The sequence below is a fragment of the Solanum tuberosum genome, unplaced genomic scaffold (assembly GCF_000226075.1).
Source record: "Solanum tuberosum cultivar DM 1-3 516 R44 unplaced genomic scaffold, SolTub_3.0 scf00517, whole genome shotgun sequence".
Taxonomy (NCBI): Eukaryota; Viridiplantae; Streptophyta; class Magnoliopsida; order Solanales; family Solanaceae; genus Solanum; species Solanum tuberosum.
Window position 1 is genome coordinate 189,257 of NW_006239435.1, and position 22,855 is coordinate 212,111.

General features: G+C 35.2%; 2 protein-coding genes across 4 annotated transcripts; both read left to right on the forward strand.

Moving 5' to 3' along the window:
- Positions 1-13,218: 13,218 nt before the first annotated feature.
- On the forward strand, positions 13,219-15,367 carry LOC102578189 (uncharacterized protein At4g22758-like). The gene is made up of 2 exons (XM_006364788.2): positions 13,219-14,024; positions 14,952-15,367. Exons 1-2 carry the CDS (start codon positions 13,793-13,795, stop codon positions 15,128-15,130), a joined length of 411 nt encoding a protein of 136 aa, XP_006364850.1. The 5' UTR covers positions 13,219-13,792; the 3' UTR covers positions 15,131-15,367.
- Positions 15,368-16,417: 1,050 nt separating this feature from the next.
- LOC102578515 (probable carbohydrate esterase At4g34215) lies at positions 16,418-21,595 on the forward strand. 3 transcript variants are annotated; one of them, XM_015304162.1, is made up of 4 exons: positions 16,418-16,707; positions 16,816-18,884; positions 19,856-19,968; positions 20,981-21,595. In XM_015304162.1, exons 2-4 carry the CDS (start codon positions 18,119-18,121, stop codon positions 21,278-21,280), a joined length of 1,179 nt encoding a protein of 392 aa, XP_015159648.1. In that variant the 5' UTR covers positions 16,418-16,707; positions 16,816-18,118; the 3' UTR covers positions 21,281-21,595. The 3 variants fall into 3 exon arrangements, with proteins under 3 accessions (XP_015159648.1, XP_006364851.1, XP_015159647.1); XM_006364789.2 differs by having other exon boundaries at positions 16,816-18,876; positions 19,848-19,968; XM_015304161.1 differs by lacking the exon at positions 19,856-19,968 and having other exon boundaries at positions 16,816-18,997.
- Positions 21,596-22,855: the final 1,260 nt, after the last annotated feature.

A 22,855-nucleotide genomic window follows, 5' to 3' on the forward strand; every position in this document is an offset into this window, starting at 1 on the left:
GTTGAATAAAGCTCGCCAAAAGTTGCTCAGAAACACCTTGTCCCTATCAGTCACAATAGACTCTGGAGTGCCATATAGGCTATGTATCCTCTTCCAAAACACGAAAGCAATAGTGTCGGCAGTATAGGGGTGCGATAAAGCTATGAAATGGGCATACTTAGAGAATCTATCAACCACCACTAATATGACATCTTTAGACTTAGACTTGGGAAGACCTTCCACAAAGTCCATGATGATATGGCACCATGCTTAATTTAGAACAGGTAAGGGTTGCAACAATCCCGGATAAGCCGCATTATCATCTTTATTCCTGTGGTATACATCACAACTGGACACATAATCATTAACCATAAACTTCATCTTTGGCCAATAGAAGAGTTGCGACAGCCTTTTCAATGTACCTAACTGACCAGAATGACCACCAATGGGAGTGTCATGGAAAAAAGAAATGAGTTGTTGTCTGAGAGTTCCATGAGATCCTACTGCAAGTAGTGTAATAATGTATCGAACATGAGCATCCTCTACATAGCTCCCGATAATCTCTCGTACCCAAGTTGGAGTGCAACTGCTTATAGCCATTAAATTCCCAATATCCTGATTATCCAAGGAATCTAACCCTTCTTGTTGCCTAGACAAAGCATCAACAACTCTATTTTCAGCACCTCTCTTATATTGAACCTCATAATCAGGTCCCAACAACTTGGTCAAACCCTTCTGCTGAATAACGGAGGTTACCTTTTATTCCAGTAGATACTTTAAGCTATGATGGTCAGTCCGCACCACGAAGTGCTTGAACTAGAGATAGTGTCTCCACTTATCCACAACACTTAACAAAGCCATATATTCATTCTCATAAATAGACTTGCCTCGGTGCTTGGGTGCCAACACCTTACTAAAATAAGCAATTGGTCTCCCCTTCTGCATAAGTACTGCACCAATGCCTCCATGACTGGCATCAGTCTCAACGACAAACTCTTGTGAATAGTCAGGAAGTGCGAGCACAGATGTAGTGCTCATAGCTGTCTTAAGGGCTTCAAATGCTAGACATGCCTCTGGATTTCATTTGAAGGCATCCTTCTTTAACAAATCAGTGAGGGGCCTACTAATAGTATTATAATTAACAACATACTTTCTATAGTAGCCAGTAAGACCGAGGAATCCTCTAAGTGCTTTGAGTGTTTTTGGTCTAGGCCATTCGACCATGGCTCTAATTTTTTGAGGATCAGTAGCTACACCTTCCCTAGTAATAACATGCCCCAAGTACTCCACTTGTGGTTGGCCAAATGAACACTTCGTTCTCTTAGCATAGAGTGAATGTCGTTTGAGAATCTCAAATACAACTTTCAAGTGTTGCACATGATCATTTACTGTTAGACTATACACAAGTATATCATCAAAAAACACTAAGACAAATTTTCGCAAGAAAGGTTGGAAAACCTAATTCATAAGAGCTTGGAAGGTAGCTAGAGCATTGGTAAGACCAAAAGGCATCACTTTAAACTCATAATGTCCTGCATGAGTCCTGAAAGCAGTCTTGAACACATCCTTTCTTTTCATTCTTATCTGATGGTAGCCTGCCCTGAGATCAACCTTGGAGAAAATTACTGCACCACACAACTCATCTAAGAGATCATCCACTATAGGGATGGGGTACTTATTCTTAATGGTGATGTCATTAAGGCCCCTATAATCAATACAAAATCTCCAAGTACCGTCCTTCTTCTTGACTAGTAAGGCTGGTGAAGAGAATGGAGATTGACTACGTTGAATCACTCTACTGGTAAGCATCTCATTTACTTGTTTCTCCAACTCGTCTTTCTGGTTGTAATTGTATCTATAGGGTGTCAAACTAACTAGCATGGCCCCAGGCTTTAGTGGAATAGCATGACCTAATGATCTCATAGGTAGTAGGGATTTATGTTCAGCAAATACCTCGACATACTGATCTATCACCTCTTGTACTGCAGCATCAAGAGGATCTTCACTCGCATTCGGCATCATGAACAAGTGAGCAATAAGAGCATGTCCTTTCTTCAGGATTCGACTCATGGAACCACTACTGAACATCTTCAAACTGCCTTCTACTAGAGCTGGCAAAACTAGTTTGTTAGGCTTCCTTCCAATAATGACACATCTTTTTTCATGATCAAACGTAGTGGGGTTGTGCCTTTTCATCCAGTCATTACCAAGTACCAAATCACAACCTCCTAAGTGAATGATGAGTAGGTCTTCCATAAATGTTTGCCTTTGCATTTTCCATAAAAAAAACCTTTGCAATGGGATGTGCACATCACATAGTTACCATCAACCACGGTCACTCTCACAGGAGGGCAATGGCTGGATTGATGCCCTGTAGCTTGGACGGTATGTTTATCTATGAAGCTATGAGTACTACCTAAATTAATCAATATAGATAGCTGCCTCTTCTTCATAGTATCCCCCACTAAAATAGTGTTTTCACCTTGATTATGACATGTTAAAGCATCCAGGCACACAGCTTGTTGAATCTCTTGTTCTATTACTTCTTATATCATCACATCAGGTGGTTCATCTTCTTCCTGGTAAGTGTTAATTTCATTCATGTTAATTTCAGCCTCTATTCCCCTATCAAACAATTTAGTTGCCTCCTTTTGCATACATGACCAGGCCATACTTTTCTCCATACCTGAAGCACAAATGATTGATTTTCCTATACTCATACACCTCCGGGCTGAGTCGTAATGTAGTATTCTTCACAACGGCGTTAGCAGGCCCTCTGTTAACAATCGTATTAGTCACAAGCTGAGCAGATCTGGTACTTGTCTTATTCCTCTTTTGAGAGCTTCAATAGCTAGCTCCTGCATCTTAGCCTTTTCAATCATTATCTTCAATTTAGTAGGTTTAAACAGCTTGACAGCAAACCTGATTTCCTCTTTCAATGCTCCTATGAAACTACATAGAAAGTGAGATTTATTTAGTGCATGATTTCAAATAAGCATTTGAGCCTTAAGGTGCTCAAATCTCCCAAGTAATTTATCAACAGAACCTACTTGGCTCAATTTATTAAATTCCTCAACCACATCTTCCACCAGTATGTCACTAAAACAATTGATCAGTTCCTCCTTGAACTTGATCCATGTCACTAACCCTCTACTCAACACCAACGACTGATACCATACCTCAGCCAATCCATTCAATAAAAAACAGCAGATTTCACCTTATGTTCATCAAGTATTCTATATTGATCAAAATATTTCTCGCATTTTCGAATCCATACCTTAGGTTCCTCACCTTCAAAAGAGGGCAATTCCTATTTCGGTGGCAGGATAGGAGGTTGTTGGGGCCGATTTCTATTATCTTGAGCTGGACTTGGAAGTAACCCTTCTCCAATGTTTGGACCAGCAGGAGATTTTTCTAATGCACACAGCCTGTCTAGAATGAGCTTCAACGTGCCTTGAATTCCGACTTGTGTATTGCGTGCCTCTTGTTGAGAACTCAGTAGATCTGTCAAAATTTCTTCATGATGAATGAGCTTGTCCTCAGTTACCTTCCGGCGAGTCCCTTCTGTCATTTCTTACCCACAGGTCGCATAATCGATGCTCTGATACCAGTTGTTATGATCTCAATCGAGATCAAAATTCAAATGCAAAAATTAACAATTAACTCAACACCCTTTTTGAATTTTCTGTGATTTATCAAAAACAGAGAAATGATACTCAATTAAACAAGAAAATTCTAGCTAGAAAAAGAAACTATTTATAGTGAGCTCCATATTCGAGACGTGATCTGCAGAAGAGGAAGAAGAGAGAAGAAGATCAGATTTAGATGAGAAGAGAAAAGAACTTGAGAGGAAGAAGAGAGCACGAGAAGAGAATTGAAAATTACCAAATTTCAGTTAGCCCTCTCTCTCCTCTGTGATGTGTATATATAACCATATATCCATGTGGCACGATCTCGTCCCTTCAGCTTTATTTAAATGAATTGAATCTCGACCCTTCAATCTTTTAATTTCACTGTTAATGGCTTATACTTTTTCCGTAGTTCGAATCTTAACAACAACATTTTATAAGCTAGGATTGAGATCATAACAGTTTCTCTCTTGATTCTACTCTCCTAAGAGTTATCCATGATTAGAGAACACAACAAATTTTAAAGTAACAGAAAATAAATTGCAATCACAATAAACATAACTTTATTGATAAAGATTGTGGGTACAATTATGTTTCTCCTTTGATTCTACTCTCTTAAGATTTATCCATGATTCAAGGGTTGTTGGTGGCGTATTTCTTGAACTAAGATGATTTAGATTTGACCTCTATGAATATTCAATACCTTTTGTGGAATATTCAATATTTTGATCTCTTTATGAAATTTTCGAGATGTCTTTTAAGAGAAATTAGTATCATTTATATAGGCATAAAGTAGGGTTTATGATTGGGTAGCATCCAAGAATTATAATTGAAACTGAACACATCTTCTAGAGTCCCAATTCGAATTGAACACGTCTTGTAGAGTCCCACGAAATTTCAATGTCTACAAATGTCCTGCGTTTCAATGCTTGTCAGAATGTAGACTTGGTGAACCTCAAAGACGAGACTTGAAGTATTCATTCTTCCACCTTTGTAGCTACAGATTTTCAAATTTGATTTATGAGAGAAAAGATGGAGGGCAGATTTGGTCCCACTGGGCGTGCCAATTTGTTTGCAACAAATTTTAAAGTGACAGAAAATAAATTGCAACCACAATAAAATAAGAAGAAACATAACTTTATTGATAAAGATTGCGGGTACAATTTTGTTCCTCCCTTGATTCTACTCTCCTAAGATTTATCCTTGATTCTACTCTCATAATATTTATCCATGATTCGAAGCCGTTGGTGGCGTATTTCTCAAACTATGATAATTTAGATTTGACCTCTATATGAATATTTTTTACTTTTGTGGAATATTTGAGATTTTGATCTCTTTATGGAATTTTCGAGATGCCTTTTAAGAGAATTTAGTACCATTTATATAGGCATAAACTAAGGTTTAAGATTGAGTAGCCTCCAAGAATTCTAATGGAAACTGAACACATCTTCTAGAGTCCCAATTTGAATTGAACACGTCTTGTAGAGTCCCACAAAAATTCAATGTCTACACAGCGTTGGATGTAAAGGTTGAATATAGAAATTTTGTACTTTATTTATATGATGCCGAAGGGGTGCAAAGAATGAATAGAGAAATCTCAAACTTTGTTTATAGGCCAAATACATATGCAGACCCTTAAATTTGTTCCTAAATTTCATTTTGGCACTTCAACTCAACCTTGTTCAATTTTAACCCTTCAACTCCGATTTTTATGTTCCATTTTGACACTCATATCCAAAAAATTAATAAAGTGGGATGTGTGTCTTCACATTCCATGACATGAAACAAAAACCAATTGGATTAAGTCATCCACGGCCAGTGGTGGAGGGAGGATTTTCATCAAGGGGGTTAAAAAAAATTAATCACGTAAATAATATCCACAAATAAACGGGTCGAATCAGATATAAACGGTCAGATTAAATGGATCGAATCAAGAAGAAAAGGGTTTTTTTAATATTTGGCTATGTAATTAAGGGATAAACTAATAAATCCTAAATTCCAATCAACATTTTAATTTTTTGGAACTAAACATCGTTTTCTGATTGCATTATTATTTTTTTTAAAAATTAAAACGCCTAAAATATAAGCTGATAAAAAAATGCCTCTGCCCGAATTCGAACACGCGACCTCGCGTGCAGTAGAGCGAATTCCTGAACCCCCAACGCCACTGAGCTACGCCTTTGGTATATGTTCAGGGGGTTCAATAGTATATATATACACATAAATTAATATTTTGTCTTTATATATATAGTGTATTTTTCGACGAAGGAGGTTCGGATGAACCCCCTTCGTTCAACGTAAATCCGCCCCTGTCCATGGCCCCTTAAAGTTGTCCGCATAATTCATTTAGAGACCTCAACTAGGATTCTTACCTATTAGATACTTTAATATTAAGAATATTTATCTATTGAACATAAAATGACAACTAGCTTTACAAATATTATGCGTGTAATTCACACACATTTTCTTTAAAAAATCACGAATAGAATTACGACACATGGCTCCAAATTTTTAATTTTGAAAAATGAAAAATATTTTCAGCCTTTAATAATCTAGAAAAATTAAATTGAAAAAAGAATAAAAAAGAAAATTTCTCCCCCAACTTAACCCATTAAATTTCTCCCCCCACTTAACCCACCCATTCACCTTTCTTCTTCATCTTCTTCCCTGTCACTCCACCATGATTCCTTAACGATAACAAAAAATAAAATATCTCCCACCCAGCCCTAATACACCTACCTAATCTTTTGCCTTTTTTTTCTTCCCTTGTCACTCATTGTATTCTATTCTTCCTGTGATTATTGAATTTTTTGTGAAAATAATCGATGTCGATAAATTATTACAAAATCGACGATGAAGAGAAATCAAAGGAATATCAATTTATTTATACCATTTAAAATAAGTTTAATGAATGGTGATAGTTGCTTGATCGGAGTTATTGAAAATAGAGATGCATGAATGTAATGACCCTTCTGGTCATTTTTGTGTTTTGCCTTTTGTGTGTCGTTTAGAGCGTTCCTGTAGCGACCCCAGGTCATTTATGACTTGCTGGGACTGACAGTTCGGTCACCTGGTCGTTCGTTTGGCTTTTGTGCGAGTTTTAGTTTTTTCGAGCTTATGAACCTTGAACGATCATTTTCGATTAAAAGTTCAAGAAGATGACATCAGAATCCAATTCTAATGATTCCATCAGCTCTGAAAGAGTCATTTTAGGCTGGTAGCATGGTCGGCATGACTCACGAGGTTTTCAGTGTGAGTCAGTGCGATTAGGCGTTTTAACTTTAAGTTTAAGCCTAAGTTTGGCTTTAGTCAATATTCTGAGTAAACGCGCTCGGATGAGAATTCTGTCAGTGCGGTTAGCTCCAGAATGTCGAGTTTGGTCTAGATTGACCCTTCTTTTGTGTCCCGAGGTTTTTGATATTTTTCCGAGCCCTTTAGTGGATTTTGACTTAAAATGACATTTGGGTGTGGGACCCACATTTTATCAAGATGACCTCGTATGGAAATTTTGACTGCGCCATTGAGTCCGGAATATCAAATTTGGTATGGTTGCATATCTCATTTGCATGCACGGGGTTCCGAACGAGTTCGTAGCACCCCATCGGAATTTTTATGTTTTGGAAAAAAATTGCAGAAATATCTGCTATAAATGCAGATATATCAGCCAACTTTTCCAAACTTAAAACCCTCATCTCTCTTTCATCTCTCAACCGATTTAGGTGATTCGAAGTGCGGGAGCTTCGTATTCTCGGTGGCTTCACTGTAGAGTGTACGGAAGTTGTCGGGTGCGCATAGTTCGAGGTAATTTCGTGATTAACCTGACTGATGTACCATTTTTCGAGCCTTTGTTCTTGGCATTCTTGTTTTGGTCATATCTCACTCATTTTTAGCTCAGTTTTTGGTGATTCGAAGTCCCACGTGTTGAGAATTGTCGTGGCTACCTCGTAGAGTGTTCAAGGAGTGCTGGGAACTTTTCAATTTTCGTTAATTTCGAGTTTAGACTGTTGTTGTTTACTTTTAAGTTGATTAAAATGTGGTTTTCTTGCTTGTTGGTTTTTGCTGTGATTTGAGCCTTGAATTGTGTTCCATTTTGGAACACAAGTTCGGGGTGCTGTTTAGGGTCTCTTGATGGAGTCAATTTCACACAGTTCGGTGCGGGTCCCACGATTTCCATTGTAACTCCAAAATTGGCTCGTCTCCTTTTGTTGTGATTTTGGTGTCTAAACGACCGTACTAACGTTGTGATCCTATATTTGATAGAGTGGCAACGTTCAAGGGTCGTTCGGGAAGGAAAAGCTCCGGTAAAGTGATTTGGAGCGCGTGCGGTAGGCCTTAAGGTAGGCTACGACTTCTTTTATTTTAGATTGAGCTTAATTGTGTAAAAGCATGTCGATTAGAGTGAATTGGGGGTGGGTATCAGTTTCCTACCTTACTTTGATTAGATACCTCATGTTATGATCGATTGCCCATATTCAGGTGTAGTATCATGTTAACCGGTTTAGTAGAGTTGCATGTTTATGTGTTAAATGTTATTGTATGCTTGTATGCTATGTGTTGCATGCCTTGTTCATTCTTAACCGTAAGCATGATGTCCTTAGTTTAGGTTAAGCTAGCATTGCCTTAGACTTATGACCCGTGTGGACTGGATAGCCTTGACTTTTTGCCGACGTCGTTTGGATGACTTAGCTCTTTGTAGATTGGAGTAGTAGACTTGAGTCTGATAGTTTAAACCTTAGATTAGACGTTATCACTGCTTGTTGTACTTATGTATATTCTCCCTCTCATTCTGCAGTTTCGACGCATTCTCGAAGGTCTGGTGCATCACTAGAGGCGCGGGATTGAGATAGTATAGGCTTGAAGCCTTTTATGTGATTCTTAGAGTGGACGATGTTCCATGGTGGTTGTTGTTGGATTGGATCCTATTGGAGATACCATCACCCCCGGGGTCGTTCTTTCTAGCTGGGCTGGGAGCGTATCACTGGCTGGGTAGACTCGGTGATATCGGCGATCTCCCCCGGGCCTCTCTTTCTAGCTGGGCTGGGAGTGTGTTGCTGGTTGGGTGTCCCCAGGTCGCTCTTTCTAACTGGGCTGGGATCTGACTGCATGGTAGGACGACTCGCGATATCTCCCTCACTCATGGGTGACTCTTTCTAGCTGGGCTGGGAATGGACTGTTTGGTTGGGTGCCCCCTAGGGTCACTCTTTCTAGCTAGGCTGGGAGTGCACTGCTGGCTGGGTGGAGTCTGATGGATTATCTTAGTTACTTTGGGCTGGGATCCCGATTTTCTTCTTTCTCAGTAGACTTTTGCTTTTCTGTGTACCTGTCGGGCTTATGGGGGTCCGTTCAGGTTTTATTTGAACTTGCGCACGAGTGTACCTTTTGGGCTTATGGGGGTCCAGTTAGGTTTAGTTTAGTTGTACTTAGTTTATTTCTGGTATGCTCGTGTGCTTTCTTTTCGTATCCACTTTGACCTCTCTGTGTCTAGATTAGATCCTTTCATATTGTTTTTACCCTTTTTGCTCAGTTGGCCTATGATGCCTACTGAGTACCTGTTGTGTTGGTACTCATGCTACGCTTTGCATCTAATTTGTGATGCAGGTCCCAGTACCAGTTATCAGCGGTAAGTAGTTCCAACCTTCTTTTGCAGTTGTGACTCGGAGACGAGGGCGAGCACTTGGCGTTTTGGGTTTGTTCTGCCTCCTTCTTTTGGTTTAGCTAGTCTTGTTGCTTTTGAGACACGCTCTGTTGTGGTCCACTTTTGGGACTTGTACTCTTTATTAGATAGTTCTGTACTAGTGACTTCCAGGTTCTGGGAGGGATTTCTATATCTATTTATTTTGGTTTGCTTCCGCCTTGTTGTCCTTGTTTAGTGTATTGTTTTCGCTAGTTTCTACCCTTGCACTCATTGCTTGATGTTCTGGGTTTCTAGTTGGCTTACCTACTGGTAGGGTATAGTAGGCGCCATCATGATTCGAGAAATCGGGTCGTGACAATGAATGTCGGCTAACTTTTTAACTCCAATGGTCCGATTATTTTCCTTCTTGCAAATTCAATTAGTTTGTTTATAATGAAAAATGAAAGAAAAAAACAAAAACAAAACAAAAGGCAGAGAATTTGAAGTCTTTAAAATGGTGGGTTGAAGAAGAAGAAGAAGAGGACTTGTACATGGGTATGGGGTAATTTTCTTTCATAAATAAAGAGATAAATGTTTAATTAAATGAGTTTTAGTTATTTAATTAATACATGTCAAGTGTCAAGAAAATAAGCACTAATTTATTTTTAAAATTTTTTAAAAAAAGTCCATTCACGCGCTCAGGTTTTGAATAATTTAGGTGTTCAATAGGTACGAGTCCTAGTTGAGGTGTCCAAGTGAATTATGCGGACAACTTTAAGGGGCTGTAGATGTCTTGAGCCAAAACCAATTAAAAACACATACACAGCTCCTCTAACTTGCCCCGATTTTTCATTTTGTCATGCTAACTTAGCTTTGTTCCATTTTAATCCTTCAACTTTATTTTATATAGTATCATTTAAACACAAAATACTAAATTTATGATTTCTTCATTTTTATTTATGTTCATTTCCACTTTTTCATTTTTAAAATCAATGTCATATCCCTTTTAAAAATAAAATAAAATGGATGAACATCATTTTTTATTTTATTTTTTAGAGTTTCTGTACATTATTGTGTGAGAAAATAATCGACGAAAGTGTGTTGGTTTTCTTTTTTAAACAATTAATTAAATTAAATAACACCACTAATTATTATTTTTATCATATCTAGTTTATTTGGACTAATTCAACTACTAGCTTTCTAATTTTTCATTCAACTAAATACGAGTAAAAAAAACTCATGTTCATTGCTAATTAATAACACTACAAAAAAATGTTGAAACTCGATAGACTTCGTTGGGTTGTCATTGACTTTCTTTCTTAAGAAAATCAACGCACTTTCGACGGTTATTTTTCACGCAAAAATATAGGGAAACTCTTAAAAAGAAATTGTTACTTTTAAAAAAAAATAATCAATGATCATCCGTCAATTTTAATTTTTTACAATAACTAACGGATGAACGCCGATTTTTAAAATGCAAAATTGCAGTTGAATAACGTATATAGAAATAAAGAAATCATAAAATTAATATTTTGTGTTAAATGGTACATAAAAAAATAGAGTTGAAGGGTAATCTTTTATTATTATTTTTTAAAAATAGTACTTTTTTTTTGTCTTTCACTCTATTGGAGAAAGTGTGATGCACACACTCTGCCACATTACTTAGAAGTGCCAAAATGAAATATAAAAATTGGAATTGAAGGGTTAAAATGGAATAAGATTGAGTTGGAGTGTCAAAATGAAATTTAATGACAAATTTAAGGGTCTGCATATGTGTTTGACCTTGTTTATATGATGCCTAACTGAAGCTTACTTGTGAGCTTAATATTTGTTTCTTAGTCCTTTTAAAATTGTAAAAGTCTCTTTCAAAGTTTGGGAGATTATACATATAATTGAACTCCAAACATATATGATAAATTTTATGAAAGTAATTCAGGAAGTAGGTTGATAACCTAATTATGTTGCATATACACTCTTCTTAATCTCTTTCTTATTCAAACTAAATTTTATAATGTTTTCTTTGATTGCTAGAGATCTTTTCAAAATGTTTTTTCTTTCTAGGTAACATGTTGCTCTGCAAAAGATCCTCATGTACCATAGAGTCATGATCTTTGATCTCCAGATCTTTAAATTATGTTTTAAATGAGACTGAAATTTATTAAATAAGTTTGTCTCGTTGGCCAATTATTTTAATTATTCAAATCCTTTAATCCATAGTGTTTTGATCTCTACGATTGGGTTGGGTATTTAAATGTACATTATTTATCCTGGTAATTACAAACGGAAAGTGTAAACTGTAATATATTATAAAAATGTTTTCTATATAATTACTAGCAAAAAAAAAATTGTGTATTAAAATTTTTATTATGACTATAAGATTATGTTTCTTGCTCGTATCGTACCATTGGTATTGTCGTTATACTTGTTTTTTTTTATCGTTTCCTCCCACCAAAAGAATTCATCTTTATGGATCTCAACAAAAGAAATTAGTGATTATATGTTCAAATAATCCATTCAAAGACAGAAAGAAAAGAATTGCTTTTGCTTCTCATTTAATTAAATTATAAGTCAAAAATATTTCTAGTTATGACCTAATTTGTATAGAAAATATTATATAAGTATCTAATTTGCAAGATATGTCCTTTAAAAATTTTATTACATAAAAGTTTGGGTACCTAAAAGTTTCAAATTTTAAAAATTAGAAGACAAAACTTCATAGATTCTGAAAATAAATGTATTATTTCCTCCGTTCAATAATAGTTGTCCACTATAATAAAAATAGATGTTCAACAATACTTGTTTAGTTTAGAAAATTAAGAGATAATGTATATTTTGTGTCTATACTCTTGCTATACATACTCCTTTTATCCCTTTTTATTTGTCTAATTTTGATTTTTTACTCGTAATTTTTGACAAATCAAGAGAAGAGAGTATTTTTACCTAATATACCCCTTTTTATTTAATCAGTAAATTAATTTTAAAATTCTATCAATTACTAGAAATAAAATAATAAACTCATAATGTTAATTAGTATTATTTTCTTAATAAATATGTGAAGTAAAAAATAAACAAGTAAATAGAAACGGAAACAATTTTACATAAAAGTTTGGGTCCCTAAAAGTTTTAAAAATTAAAAGACGTAACTTCACATTTCAATTTTTCACTATCTATAATTTGTCAATATCCAAGGCAAATATATCTTTTCACATTATAAAGTATCTCTGACAATATATGTATTTTTGGACATTTGTGCGAATGAGCCGTGTGAGATTTGAGCTGTTCAGTGATGCTCATCCCCTGTACAAGGAGTCGGTGCAATTTATCCCAGTCTTCTCGAAAGTACCACAAAAAAAGAAAAAAAAAAATTTAAACATCATTGGGCGGGTCATAATGAGTTAGACAATAATCGGGTTAAAATTCAATCCAACTCAAATTTATTTAGGTCAAAAGGAGTTTGATCAAAATGAGTCACGTAATAAATTATAAGCATAATACATAAACATGATCCTTAATTGACGTCAGTCGGCAACTATGACTTTAAACTCTGGGTGTGATCAAATAAACACTTAAACTTGTATAAAATTGAACAAATAGACACATTCGTCTTACATGACACCCTACATGAGAATTTTGTGTCCTACGTGGCGTCGTATTATGTCATGTGGAATACATGTATCTACTTGTTCAATTTTATACAAGTTTAAAGGTTTACTTGTGCACACTCAAATATGGAAGGCATAATTATCCCAAGTTAAGGGTCATATTTATGTATTATACCTAAATTATATAATGGGTCAAGACTCGACTCATACCAATTTTTACTAAACTTAATTATTTTATTTGTTTTTTTAAAACTATTTTAGTACCTAATAAAAAATTCTTTATTATAATTATATATAAGTATAACATATCAAATTAAAAAATAATTTTAAAAAAAAATATTTTGACAAAATTCTTATGAATCAATTCGCCCAAATTTTATTGGGTTAAGATGAACGGAGGTTAAAAAAAGTTGAGCTAATGAATACGTACAAACTTTGATTTTGTCACAGTTAATCCTACACCAAAAAGGAAAAGAAAAAACAATCCCTTTATTTAGCAGCAATAATCAGAAAGAGAAAATCAGAAACTTTCCAAAGATCTATAAACAGAAAGAGGAAAACAAAAACCCTAACCCTAATTCTATATAAACCACTATTATTCTTCATTGCCAGCCAAAACTCATCATCCATAGCTGTTTCTCTCGAAAAAACTTGTTTTCCTTCATCTAAGATTCATTTCTTTTTTTTCTTGCGAATTCCATTGTGAATGGTAGAAATCCTCAAGAACTTGTTAATGATCTCCCCTTTAACTCCAAAAAGGGGGATCTCTGTTTCATCTGCTTTCTCCTTTGGCTCTTGCAAAGAAGGCTGGTACTTCCGCTGCCTCGGCGTTGACCCTTAAACGCTGTTCGTTTTTTCCACAATTTCTAGAAATCTCAAATCGTAATTTTTCTTCTTTTTGCCCTGATTTGTTTGATTGAAAATAAATTTTGGAAAATACCCAGAAAAAAATTGAAATTTAAAACAAGATGTTGCTTTACAAGCCAAAGAAGAATCAAACCGGAAAAGGAAACCGGATTTTGATTAGTATTACGGTTCTCGGAAGTGCCGGTCCGATCCGGTTTGTTGTTAATGAAGAGGAGCTTGTGGCTGATGTTATTGATACTGCAATGAAAGCTTATGCTAGGGAAGGCCGCCTTCCTGTTCTTGGTTCTGACTTCAGTAACTTTGTGCTTTATTGCCCCAGTGCTGGCACTGAAGGTAATTCTCACCATATCATCATGTATAGAAATCTAAACAAATGTTGCGTTTTTACCCTTTTTTTTTACATATAAGTTAGATGGGTTTTGTTTATCAGTATAGTATGTGTTGAATATACACTCAAATTTGTGTTTTGTTGGTGAGAAGTTTTGGTGTGCTCTTTGGTTTTTGCATCAGAAAATTTTCAACTCGTGCTGATTATCAAGTTGATGCATTCTGAATTGTGTTATTTTGAGAGTTCTGCTTGTTAGGTCTTAATTTGTTTTGTTCTGTAGCTTTGCTTGCTTTTATAAACAAGCTAATATTTTGTATAATTTTGCTGATTTGATGATGCCGACTTGTTTGTTCAAACTTGGTTTGTTAATCATAAAGTTTGCTCTTTGTTCTTTGCATTTGGTTGCTTTTATGATTATCTTTAGCAACTTGTTCCTGATTTAATTGGTTTGATTATAAAGTTGCATATGCTCGAGTTTATTGTTGATTTGCTATAGCTGCTTGCCTCAAATTTATGATTAGTTGGTTTAAAAAATGGATCTTTTGCTCAGTTTTTGCAACTTCATATGAACAATTTGCATTTGGTACAATGTGTGTGCATTTTGTGCTCTAAAATGCTTTTAATGTCCCAACATTGTAAATTTTTGGTGTTTGCTGGGATCAAACTGTTAGAGCTGAGGGTCTACGGGGAACTGCCTCTCTACCTCCGAGGTAGGAGTAAGGTCTGGTCTGCCTATGCACTTGCCTTCCCAGACCCTGCTTTGGGGGATTACACTGGGTATGTTGTTGTGGTGATGGTGGTGGAACTGTTGGTGCCCACTCTTAACTGTAAATTAGTAGATGGACTGCTTTTTGTTCGAGTATAGAGGCTCTTGTTTTTGTTCCAATGTGGATGAGTATTTTACTTATGTGCTTATGTTCTTCTCATTGCAGCTCTGGGTCCATGGGAGACTATTGGATCGCTTGGAGTTCGAAATTTCATGCTGTTCAAGAAGTCGTCACAGGGTGAGAACACAGTTGATGATGGGAAGCAGTCACCAATCCGGAAGGGAGCTGGAAGCTGGAAGACATGGTTTAACAAGTCAATCAGTCGCAAGATAGCATCTCACTGATCAAGTACACTCGGTCTTTTGAAATTTTTCTTCGATGTGGTCTGTCGCATATTGTGTGTTACATGCGACCAAATAAACGAGTGCAGTATTTGTGTTTTCAATAATGGCAAAGTAAAACCTTTGTCAGCTGTTGAGTTTTTGAGTTTGTGTTCAATGTGTGTTAGTTCTTTGAATTGGGTTAACGTCTTGTTGGTGTTTCAGTAACATTTTCTATGAAAGGAATCATTTTTCTTTCCATTCTATTAATGTTTTGACTTTTAAGCATGCACTTTACGGGTAAACGAGTAAGTAACATCTCCAACTAAAACAAATTATATAGAAAATAACAATTATGTCTAGAGTCAAGCTCTTCTCGATTCAGACCAAGTGATGAGAAGTTGAAGGACCTTGAGGTGAACACGATGCTTAATCCCAAAATCACAGCTTAGTTGTACAAGATACGCTTAATCCCAAAATCACAGCTTTTCAGTCAAAAACTCAACCTCGGAGATTGGTGTGTAATATTGAAAACAAGGGCGGAGATTAGTGTATAATATTTGACCCAACACAAAAGTAAGAAAAACACGGAGATTAGTATGTAATATTGAAAACAAGGGCGGAGATTAGTGTATAATATTTGACCCAACACAAAAGTAAGAAAAACAAGGGCGATAAACTTGCCTGGAAGTAGTAGGCGCTTGGCTGTTCAATGGGTCTCATTTTGAAGGCAGAAGCAAGGATATTTGTGTTTTTGGCCTTCTTCAGTACACACGTCCCTAATTACTTCTTCATTTTTTTTAGTTGTCTCTACTTACTTGTCTATTTTGACAAATTAAGAAAGGACAAATCTGTTTTTTACCTATTATACCCTTAATTAATTGTTTTGAAAAAGATAAAACTTCTTGAAAATTTTAAGTTTTTAATTCATTCACTTTCATAATTAATAGGAGTAAAATGGTAAATTTACTATATCAATCATTGTTTTCTTTTAATAAGTGCGACAATTCAAAAGTTGACAAGTAATTAGGAACAGAGGGAGTATTAAAATATAGAAATATACAACTTAAAATATCATAATCTCTAAAATTTTCTACTATTTAAAAAATTACAAAAATTTCCTCTCGGATACATCTCTATGATTAACTAATGTATCATTTGCAATGTATTAGACGAATAAATGTGTCCGAAAAATTCGGGAACTTCCGGGATATGAATATCGGAATTTTCCAAAAATTTATGGCCATACATGATTTCCTAACCAGAAAAGAAATAAAAAATATTCGGATATTATAAAAAATAAGTGTTTTTAACGCAAATTTTAGTTTCAAAAATTTCTCAGACGCAACAAAAATGCTACTTTCACAGTATATAGAGTACTTTTTGCGAGGGAAAAATACTTTTTACAATCATAATGTTCACGTGAAACAGAACACTTTCTCGAGCGCGAAAACAGAGAAAAAATGGAGGACATCACAAGTGAAAGAGAAATAGCTGAAGCTCTCACGCCTAAAGTCGCAATTCAATGTGCTAAATCTGCAATTCTCATCTCATCCCTGAAAAATACTACCCTCGATTATGCGAATCTTAACCAAAACAAGGTAATCAATCACTTTTCGTTTCACTCTGTTTTACATGCGTTTGATTATTATATGATATATAGATCGGAAATTTTTGTTGTTGAAGTTTTTGATTTTTGATGATTTCAGAATGAGGAGAATTTGAAAGAGGTGGTGGAATTGAAGATGAAGATAGTGAAGGAGAAATTGAAGAACAAGAGGCTCAAACTCTGCAGCGTTACGGAATTATTGATTCAAGTTATCGCTTTACTCTCCGTTTGGACCCTGCTGCTGTTGCTGGCGTTGAATTGATCCCAGTACTTTTGTTCGATTCATTTTGTTGCTCTATTCAATAGTTCTGTGTTGACTGTTCACATTTTGTTCTTCATTGAAGTATACTTGTTTGCTAGTGTTAAATTCTAGAAGTATCTGATATCAACCTTTAGATGCAGCAGTACTTAAGAACTGAGATTTGATCGACTTCCATGCATATCTATCAGATCGTGGCTTCATGTACCAAATATTTCGATAGTGTTGCATCCAGTATTTTCGTTTGGTTCTAACAATATGATGAAGATGTCCTGCAGATTTGTGAAAGTATTGCATGATTTTATGGTTAATTAGGTGGTGTTCTGATTGTGGATAGTAATTATTTGGAATCTTCTGAAGAAGAACAATGTTCAAATCTTCGTTATCTGGCCTGAGAACATATTTCTGATTTGTTAGACTGCATCGTGGATAATGCAATGCTTCTGTATCTGTATTTTCTAGTGTTATAGTTGTAAATGTTGCAGCAGTAGATTGCATTGGCTTTACTTTATTATTTCCATTTTGCTCGTGCAAGTAATCAGTGTTTTCTAGAATTTCTCATTTTCTATTTACTTCCAATTGAATGCTCTGAATAGATCTTGATTCTAGAAAGAGATTCACCAGTATAAATAGGTGGAGAAACTTTTTTCTTTTTAACTTTAAAATAGGTGGAAGTAGCCATTAATGCTTGCATTAGAAAAGACGATCTACATCACAGGTGCGGCCCTTCTCTAGACCATGCTAATGCGGGATGCTTTGTGCACAGACCTCCCGTTAAAATCTTGTTTCTATCTAATATATTCTTTTCCCTCAAGGATTGGTAAAGTTAGTGACCATGGGGTAAAAGATGGTCATTCTTTTTTCATTTTTGGGGATAAGTGTTGCTAGTAAAGTTGCAATCTCTTTTTTGGGGGATTTGGAGGGGCATCTAATTCCAACTGCTGTGAATTACAGTAATTGTGTATGTTGGCTTAACTTTTGTTGCCTTATTTTAATGGAAAGAAAAGACACCTAGACCAATGTTATGAGTCACTTTTTAACACTAGGATATGGAAATGAAAGTGATAATTAAGGACAATGATGATATGAAGTGTCCATGAAAACAGTAGTAGTAGATTAATAGGTGGAATTGACATATGCTTAGATGTGGAAACTTGAACAACCAAAAAGTTTGTCTCCTAGTCTTATTCAACAGCTGATAATTAAAGTAGTAGGTTTGGGTTTTAAAAGAAAAAATCCCAATACAGTTGTAATAAAGAAATCAACACATCTTGCTTTAAGATTGGGCCAATTAGGCAGCAACCTCCTCTCACCTTTTCACACTCCACGTTGCCCTTTCTATATTCCTTCTTATGGGCAGATCACTTGCTTGATGTCACAATTTTTCCTCAATTTCAAGAAAACAATGATTCCCTTTCTTTGGTTAATACTTCTAACACACATCAGGTGGGTAAATACAGCAGATCTAGGAAATGTTTCAACTTCACAGGTCCTAAACATATTCATATTAGCCGGACAAAGCAACATGTCCGGCCGAGGTGGTGTCATTAACCATGGCCAAAATGGCCTGGCTAATGAGACATGGGATGGTGTAATTCCGCCAGAATGTCAATCCAACTCAAACATCCTCAGACTCAATGCAGGACTTACATGGGTTGAAGCTCAAGAACCACTTCACCAAGACATAGATTTGGGTAAAGTTTGTGGTGTTGGGCCAGGTATGTCATTTGCCAATTCAGTTCTGAAAAGAGATCCAAGTATTGGAGTAATTGGTTTGGTGCCTTGTGCTATTGGAGGTACAAATATAAGCGAATGGGCTCGTGGCGGTGTTCTGTATAATCATATGATAAGGAGAACAGAAGCTGCTTTGCAAGGAGGTGGAAAACTTCAAGCTTTGTTGTGGTACCAAGGTGAGAGTGATACAGAGACTCTTGAAGATGCCAAATTGTACAGATTTAGACTGAAGAGATTTTTCAAGAATGTGCTCCGTGATCTACAGTCACCTACATTGCCTGTGATTCAGGTAAAAAAAATATCTTTACTCATTCAAATTATATTACTCTAGTTGGCAAAAATATATTATTGTGTGTCAAAAGTAGGACAATTATTAGTATTTTGGAATGGAACAGTTTTTTACTTGTAGTATTTTTTTTTAATTATAAAAAGTTGCAACTTTATTAATTATTAATTCTTGAATTGACACGGAAATAAATGATTTGACTCTCGTACTTTCACTATCACTTTTGTTTTTCCAATTTCTGTGATGAAGCTGGTCAGTCTCTATTCATGTACCACATGAAAATTTAAGGTATCCTATAGTGGTTGCTCTCTTTCCTTATCAGCAAGCCACGTACTCATGACATTCACTTTTACTTGTCTACTATATTAAAAATAAATTTTCATTTTTACTTGTCGGGGACAGACATGGTAAAATATGCATTGCATTTATCATTCCTTATGAGGTGTATGAAGTCTATTGTGTATAGGTAAAAGTGAAGGGAGGGTGTAGGTTTCAGTGTTATCAAAGGCGAAAAGCGCAAAAAAGCTCTAAGGTCTGTGGGGGCTTTAAGCACAAAGCGCAAATAAAGCGTGGGCTTGAATGAAAAAAGGTGCAAAGGGAGAAAAGAATACAAATATATATGTTTAGTCTAAGACTAATAATTATAAACATAAATGACAAATATATGACCAAAGAAATTGAAAAAAAAAATATGATAAAGTGAAATATCAATCATTTAGTTTCACTTCTCCATAAGAGGCTCATTGGCAAGGAAGTGTTTGCCTTAAAACCTTGATGACACACTGAAGCGCACATAAAGCGAGGCGGAGCGCACAACATGTTTTGAGCCTCGCTTCAGGGCTTAAGCGTTGTGGTACCAAGGTGAGAGTGATACAGAGACTCTTGAAGATGCCAAATTGTACAGATTTAGACTGAAGAGATTTTTCAAGAATGTGCTCCGTGATCTACAGTCACCTACATTGCCTGTGATTCAGGTAAAAAAAATATCTTTACTCATTCAAATTATATTACTCTAGTTGGCAAAAATATATTATTGTGTGTCAAAAGTAGGACAATTATTAGTATTTTGGAATGGAACAGTTTTTTACTTGTAGTATTTTTTTTTAATTATAAAAAGTTGCAACTTTATTAATTATTAATTCTTGAATTGACACGGAAATAAATGATTTGACTCTCGTACTTTCACTATCACTTTTGTTTTTCCAATTTCTGTGATGAAGCTGGTCAGTCTCTATTCATGTACCACATGAAAATTTAAGGTATCCTATAGTGGTTGCTCTCTTTCCTTATCAGCAAGCCACGTACTCATGACATTCACTTTTACTTGTCTACTATATTAAAAATAAATTTTCATTTTTACTTGTCGGGGACAGACATGGTAAAATATGCATTGCATTTATCATTCCTTATGAGGTGTATGAAGTCTATTGTGTATAGGTAAAAGTGAAGGGAGGGTGTAGGTTTCAGTGTTATCAAAGGCGAAAAGCGCAAAAAAGCTCTAAGGTCTGTGGGGGCTTTAAGCACAAAGCGCAAATAAAGCGTGGGCTTGAATGAAAAAAGGTGCAAAGGGAGAAAAGAATACAAATATATATGTTTAGTCTAAGACTAATAATTATAAACATAAATGACAAATATATGACCAAAGAAATTGAAAAAAAAAATATGATAAAGTGAAATATCAATCATTTAGTTTCACTTCTCCATAAGAGGCTCATTGGCAAGGAAGTGTTTGCCTTAAAACCTTGATGACACACTGAAGCGCACATAAAGCGAGGCGAAGCGCTCAACACGTTTTGAGCCTCGCTTCAGGGCTTAAGCGCGCTTAAAGCGCGCCTTTGATAACACTGGTAGGTTTTAGGACTTCAAATTCAATTCTGTACAACTCTTTTTAATGTCATTATTGGTGTTAGTTAAGAGTGGTCCACACTTTTATTGAGGCAAATTTGAATACATTTGGCTAATTTTATTTGGTTGGTGTGTGTTTAGGTGGCATTGGCATCATCTATTGGATCTTTTATGGAGCAGGTTAGAAAAGCTCAACTGAGTATTAATCTTCCAAATGTGAGAACTGTTGATGCCAAAGGGCTACCTGTAGGGATGGATTATGTGCACATCACCACACTAGCACAAGTCCAGCTTGGTCAGATGCTGGCTGATACCTTCCTTCAGACTCATCAGACTACTCAGCCAGTTCTTCTCCCAGTTCAGACAGAGACAGTGACTAGTAATGCCCCGAGACGTTGCTCAAATTTTGTTTTGGATCTTCTACTTAGTCCATTTAGGTAATTCAGAGATCGGAGATTTAATCATGGCCTCGTGGGATCAAGATGGAACCCGTCTATATGGCTCATGGTTGCCTCGATTCATTCAAAAAGTCGTAAAGCAAGAGATTCGGACCGTACCAAATCAACAAGTAGTTAACTGGAGTACAAAGTTTTCATAGGTAGATGATACTCAAACCTCAGAGAAGGCAAAGACAAAGATTTTTATTTCATGTTTCATAAAGCTCAAGTCTTGATGTATGTATACCTCATTGCATACATAGTATATAAATGTATTTATTTGTAAAATTGCAAGAAGGCATTATGCTTCTCCGTGGTAGAAGATACTTTATAATCCGTTTATCACTTCAAACAAGAGATGTGATACGATTAGAAGTATCAATATTAAATTATATAATTTCAAAAATAAAATTTATATATTTAAAAACTACATACTATAAGTCAAAATACTTATTCAAACTATTTAAAAGAAATGAAAAAGTGGCATGAAGTAAGACAAAGAGAATACTCCATGGTCCTTGTTTGATTGTCATGTATACTGAAAATAACTATACTTATCGATTTAAACGATAAACAAAGAACCAATTACTTTTTTTCATTTTTATCCAACACATTAATTATTCTAGAATTTAATAGCAAGTAAATAGACAAAGATTTAAAATAATAATAAAGAATGTACCAATCAAATTACATTCTTGATTTTTTTGAAAGAATTATGCAAAATCATATCCGGACAACTAAATAGTAACGGAGGGAGTAGATTTAATAAGGTCGTAACTACCACCGTGCTCCCTAACAAGCGCACATGAGTCACGTTATATGCCTACTACATTTAAATCAAAACTATCTTTTCAACGGCCGCAGACAAAATGAAATATCTGCGCTAGTTGTATACTACTCTCTAAGGGAGAATCTTTTTTCTTTTTTCCTTTACAATCTCAAATGCATCATGTAATTGCCCCTGTCGGTGGCCATGAGTAAACGCCTAAACCGTACTACTTTTTCATCAGATGCGTAAAAACTCAATACAAGGATAGTATGAGAAAAAAAAGTAGTAGTAAAATTTTCTTAATTTACTAAAATGAATTAATAAAATAAAAAATATATATTTTTAATAAAGAGGCTAAATAAAATAAAATGAAGGCAATGTATTTTTATTTCAAAAATTAATTAAAATAACCGTTTACTCAATAGCTTAAAGTAAAAATAGTTTGACGAGTATATAAAAATCCCCTTCCTTAACGGCGTTGCAACTCAAATGAGTCATTTATGACTTATTGCGCACGAGGATGCATAACGCGTCCTATACTTTATCCAATTACACCTCTATAAAAGCGAGGGGGTTGAGTGATGGCAACATTCACGAGAGTCACTATTTTCTCAATTTATTTTTACTTGACTACTTTAAATTTTGTATGTCCCTTTAAAATAATAATTAATATAAATATTTTATTATAATTATCAATGTTAATTGATAGATAGTCTTTTTTTAAGTCTTGAAAAACAGTTTAAAGAATATGTAATAATTTGAGTATTTTTTCCCAATTACCAATATTAATTGATGTATAATCTTTTTGAG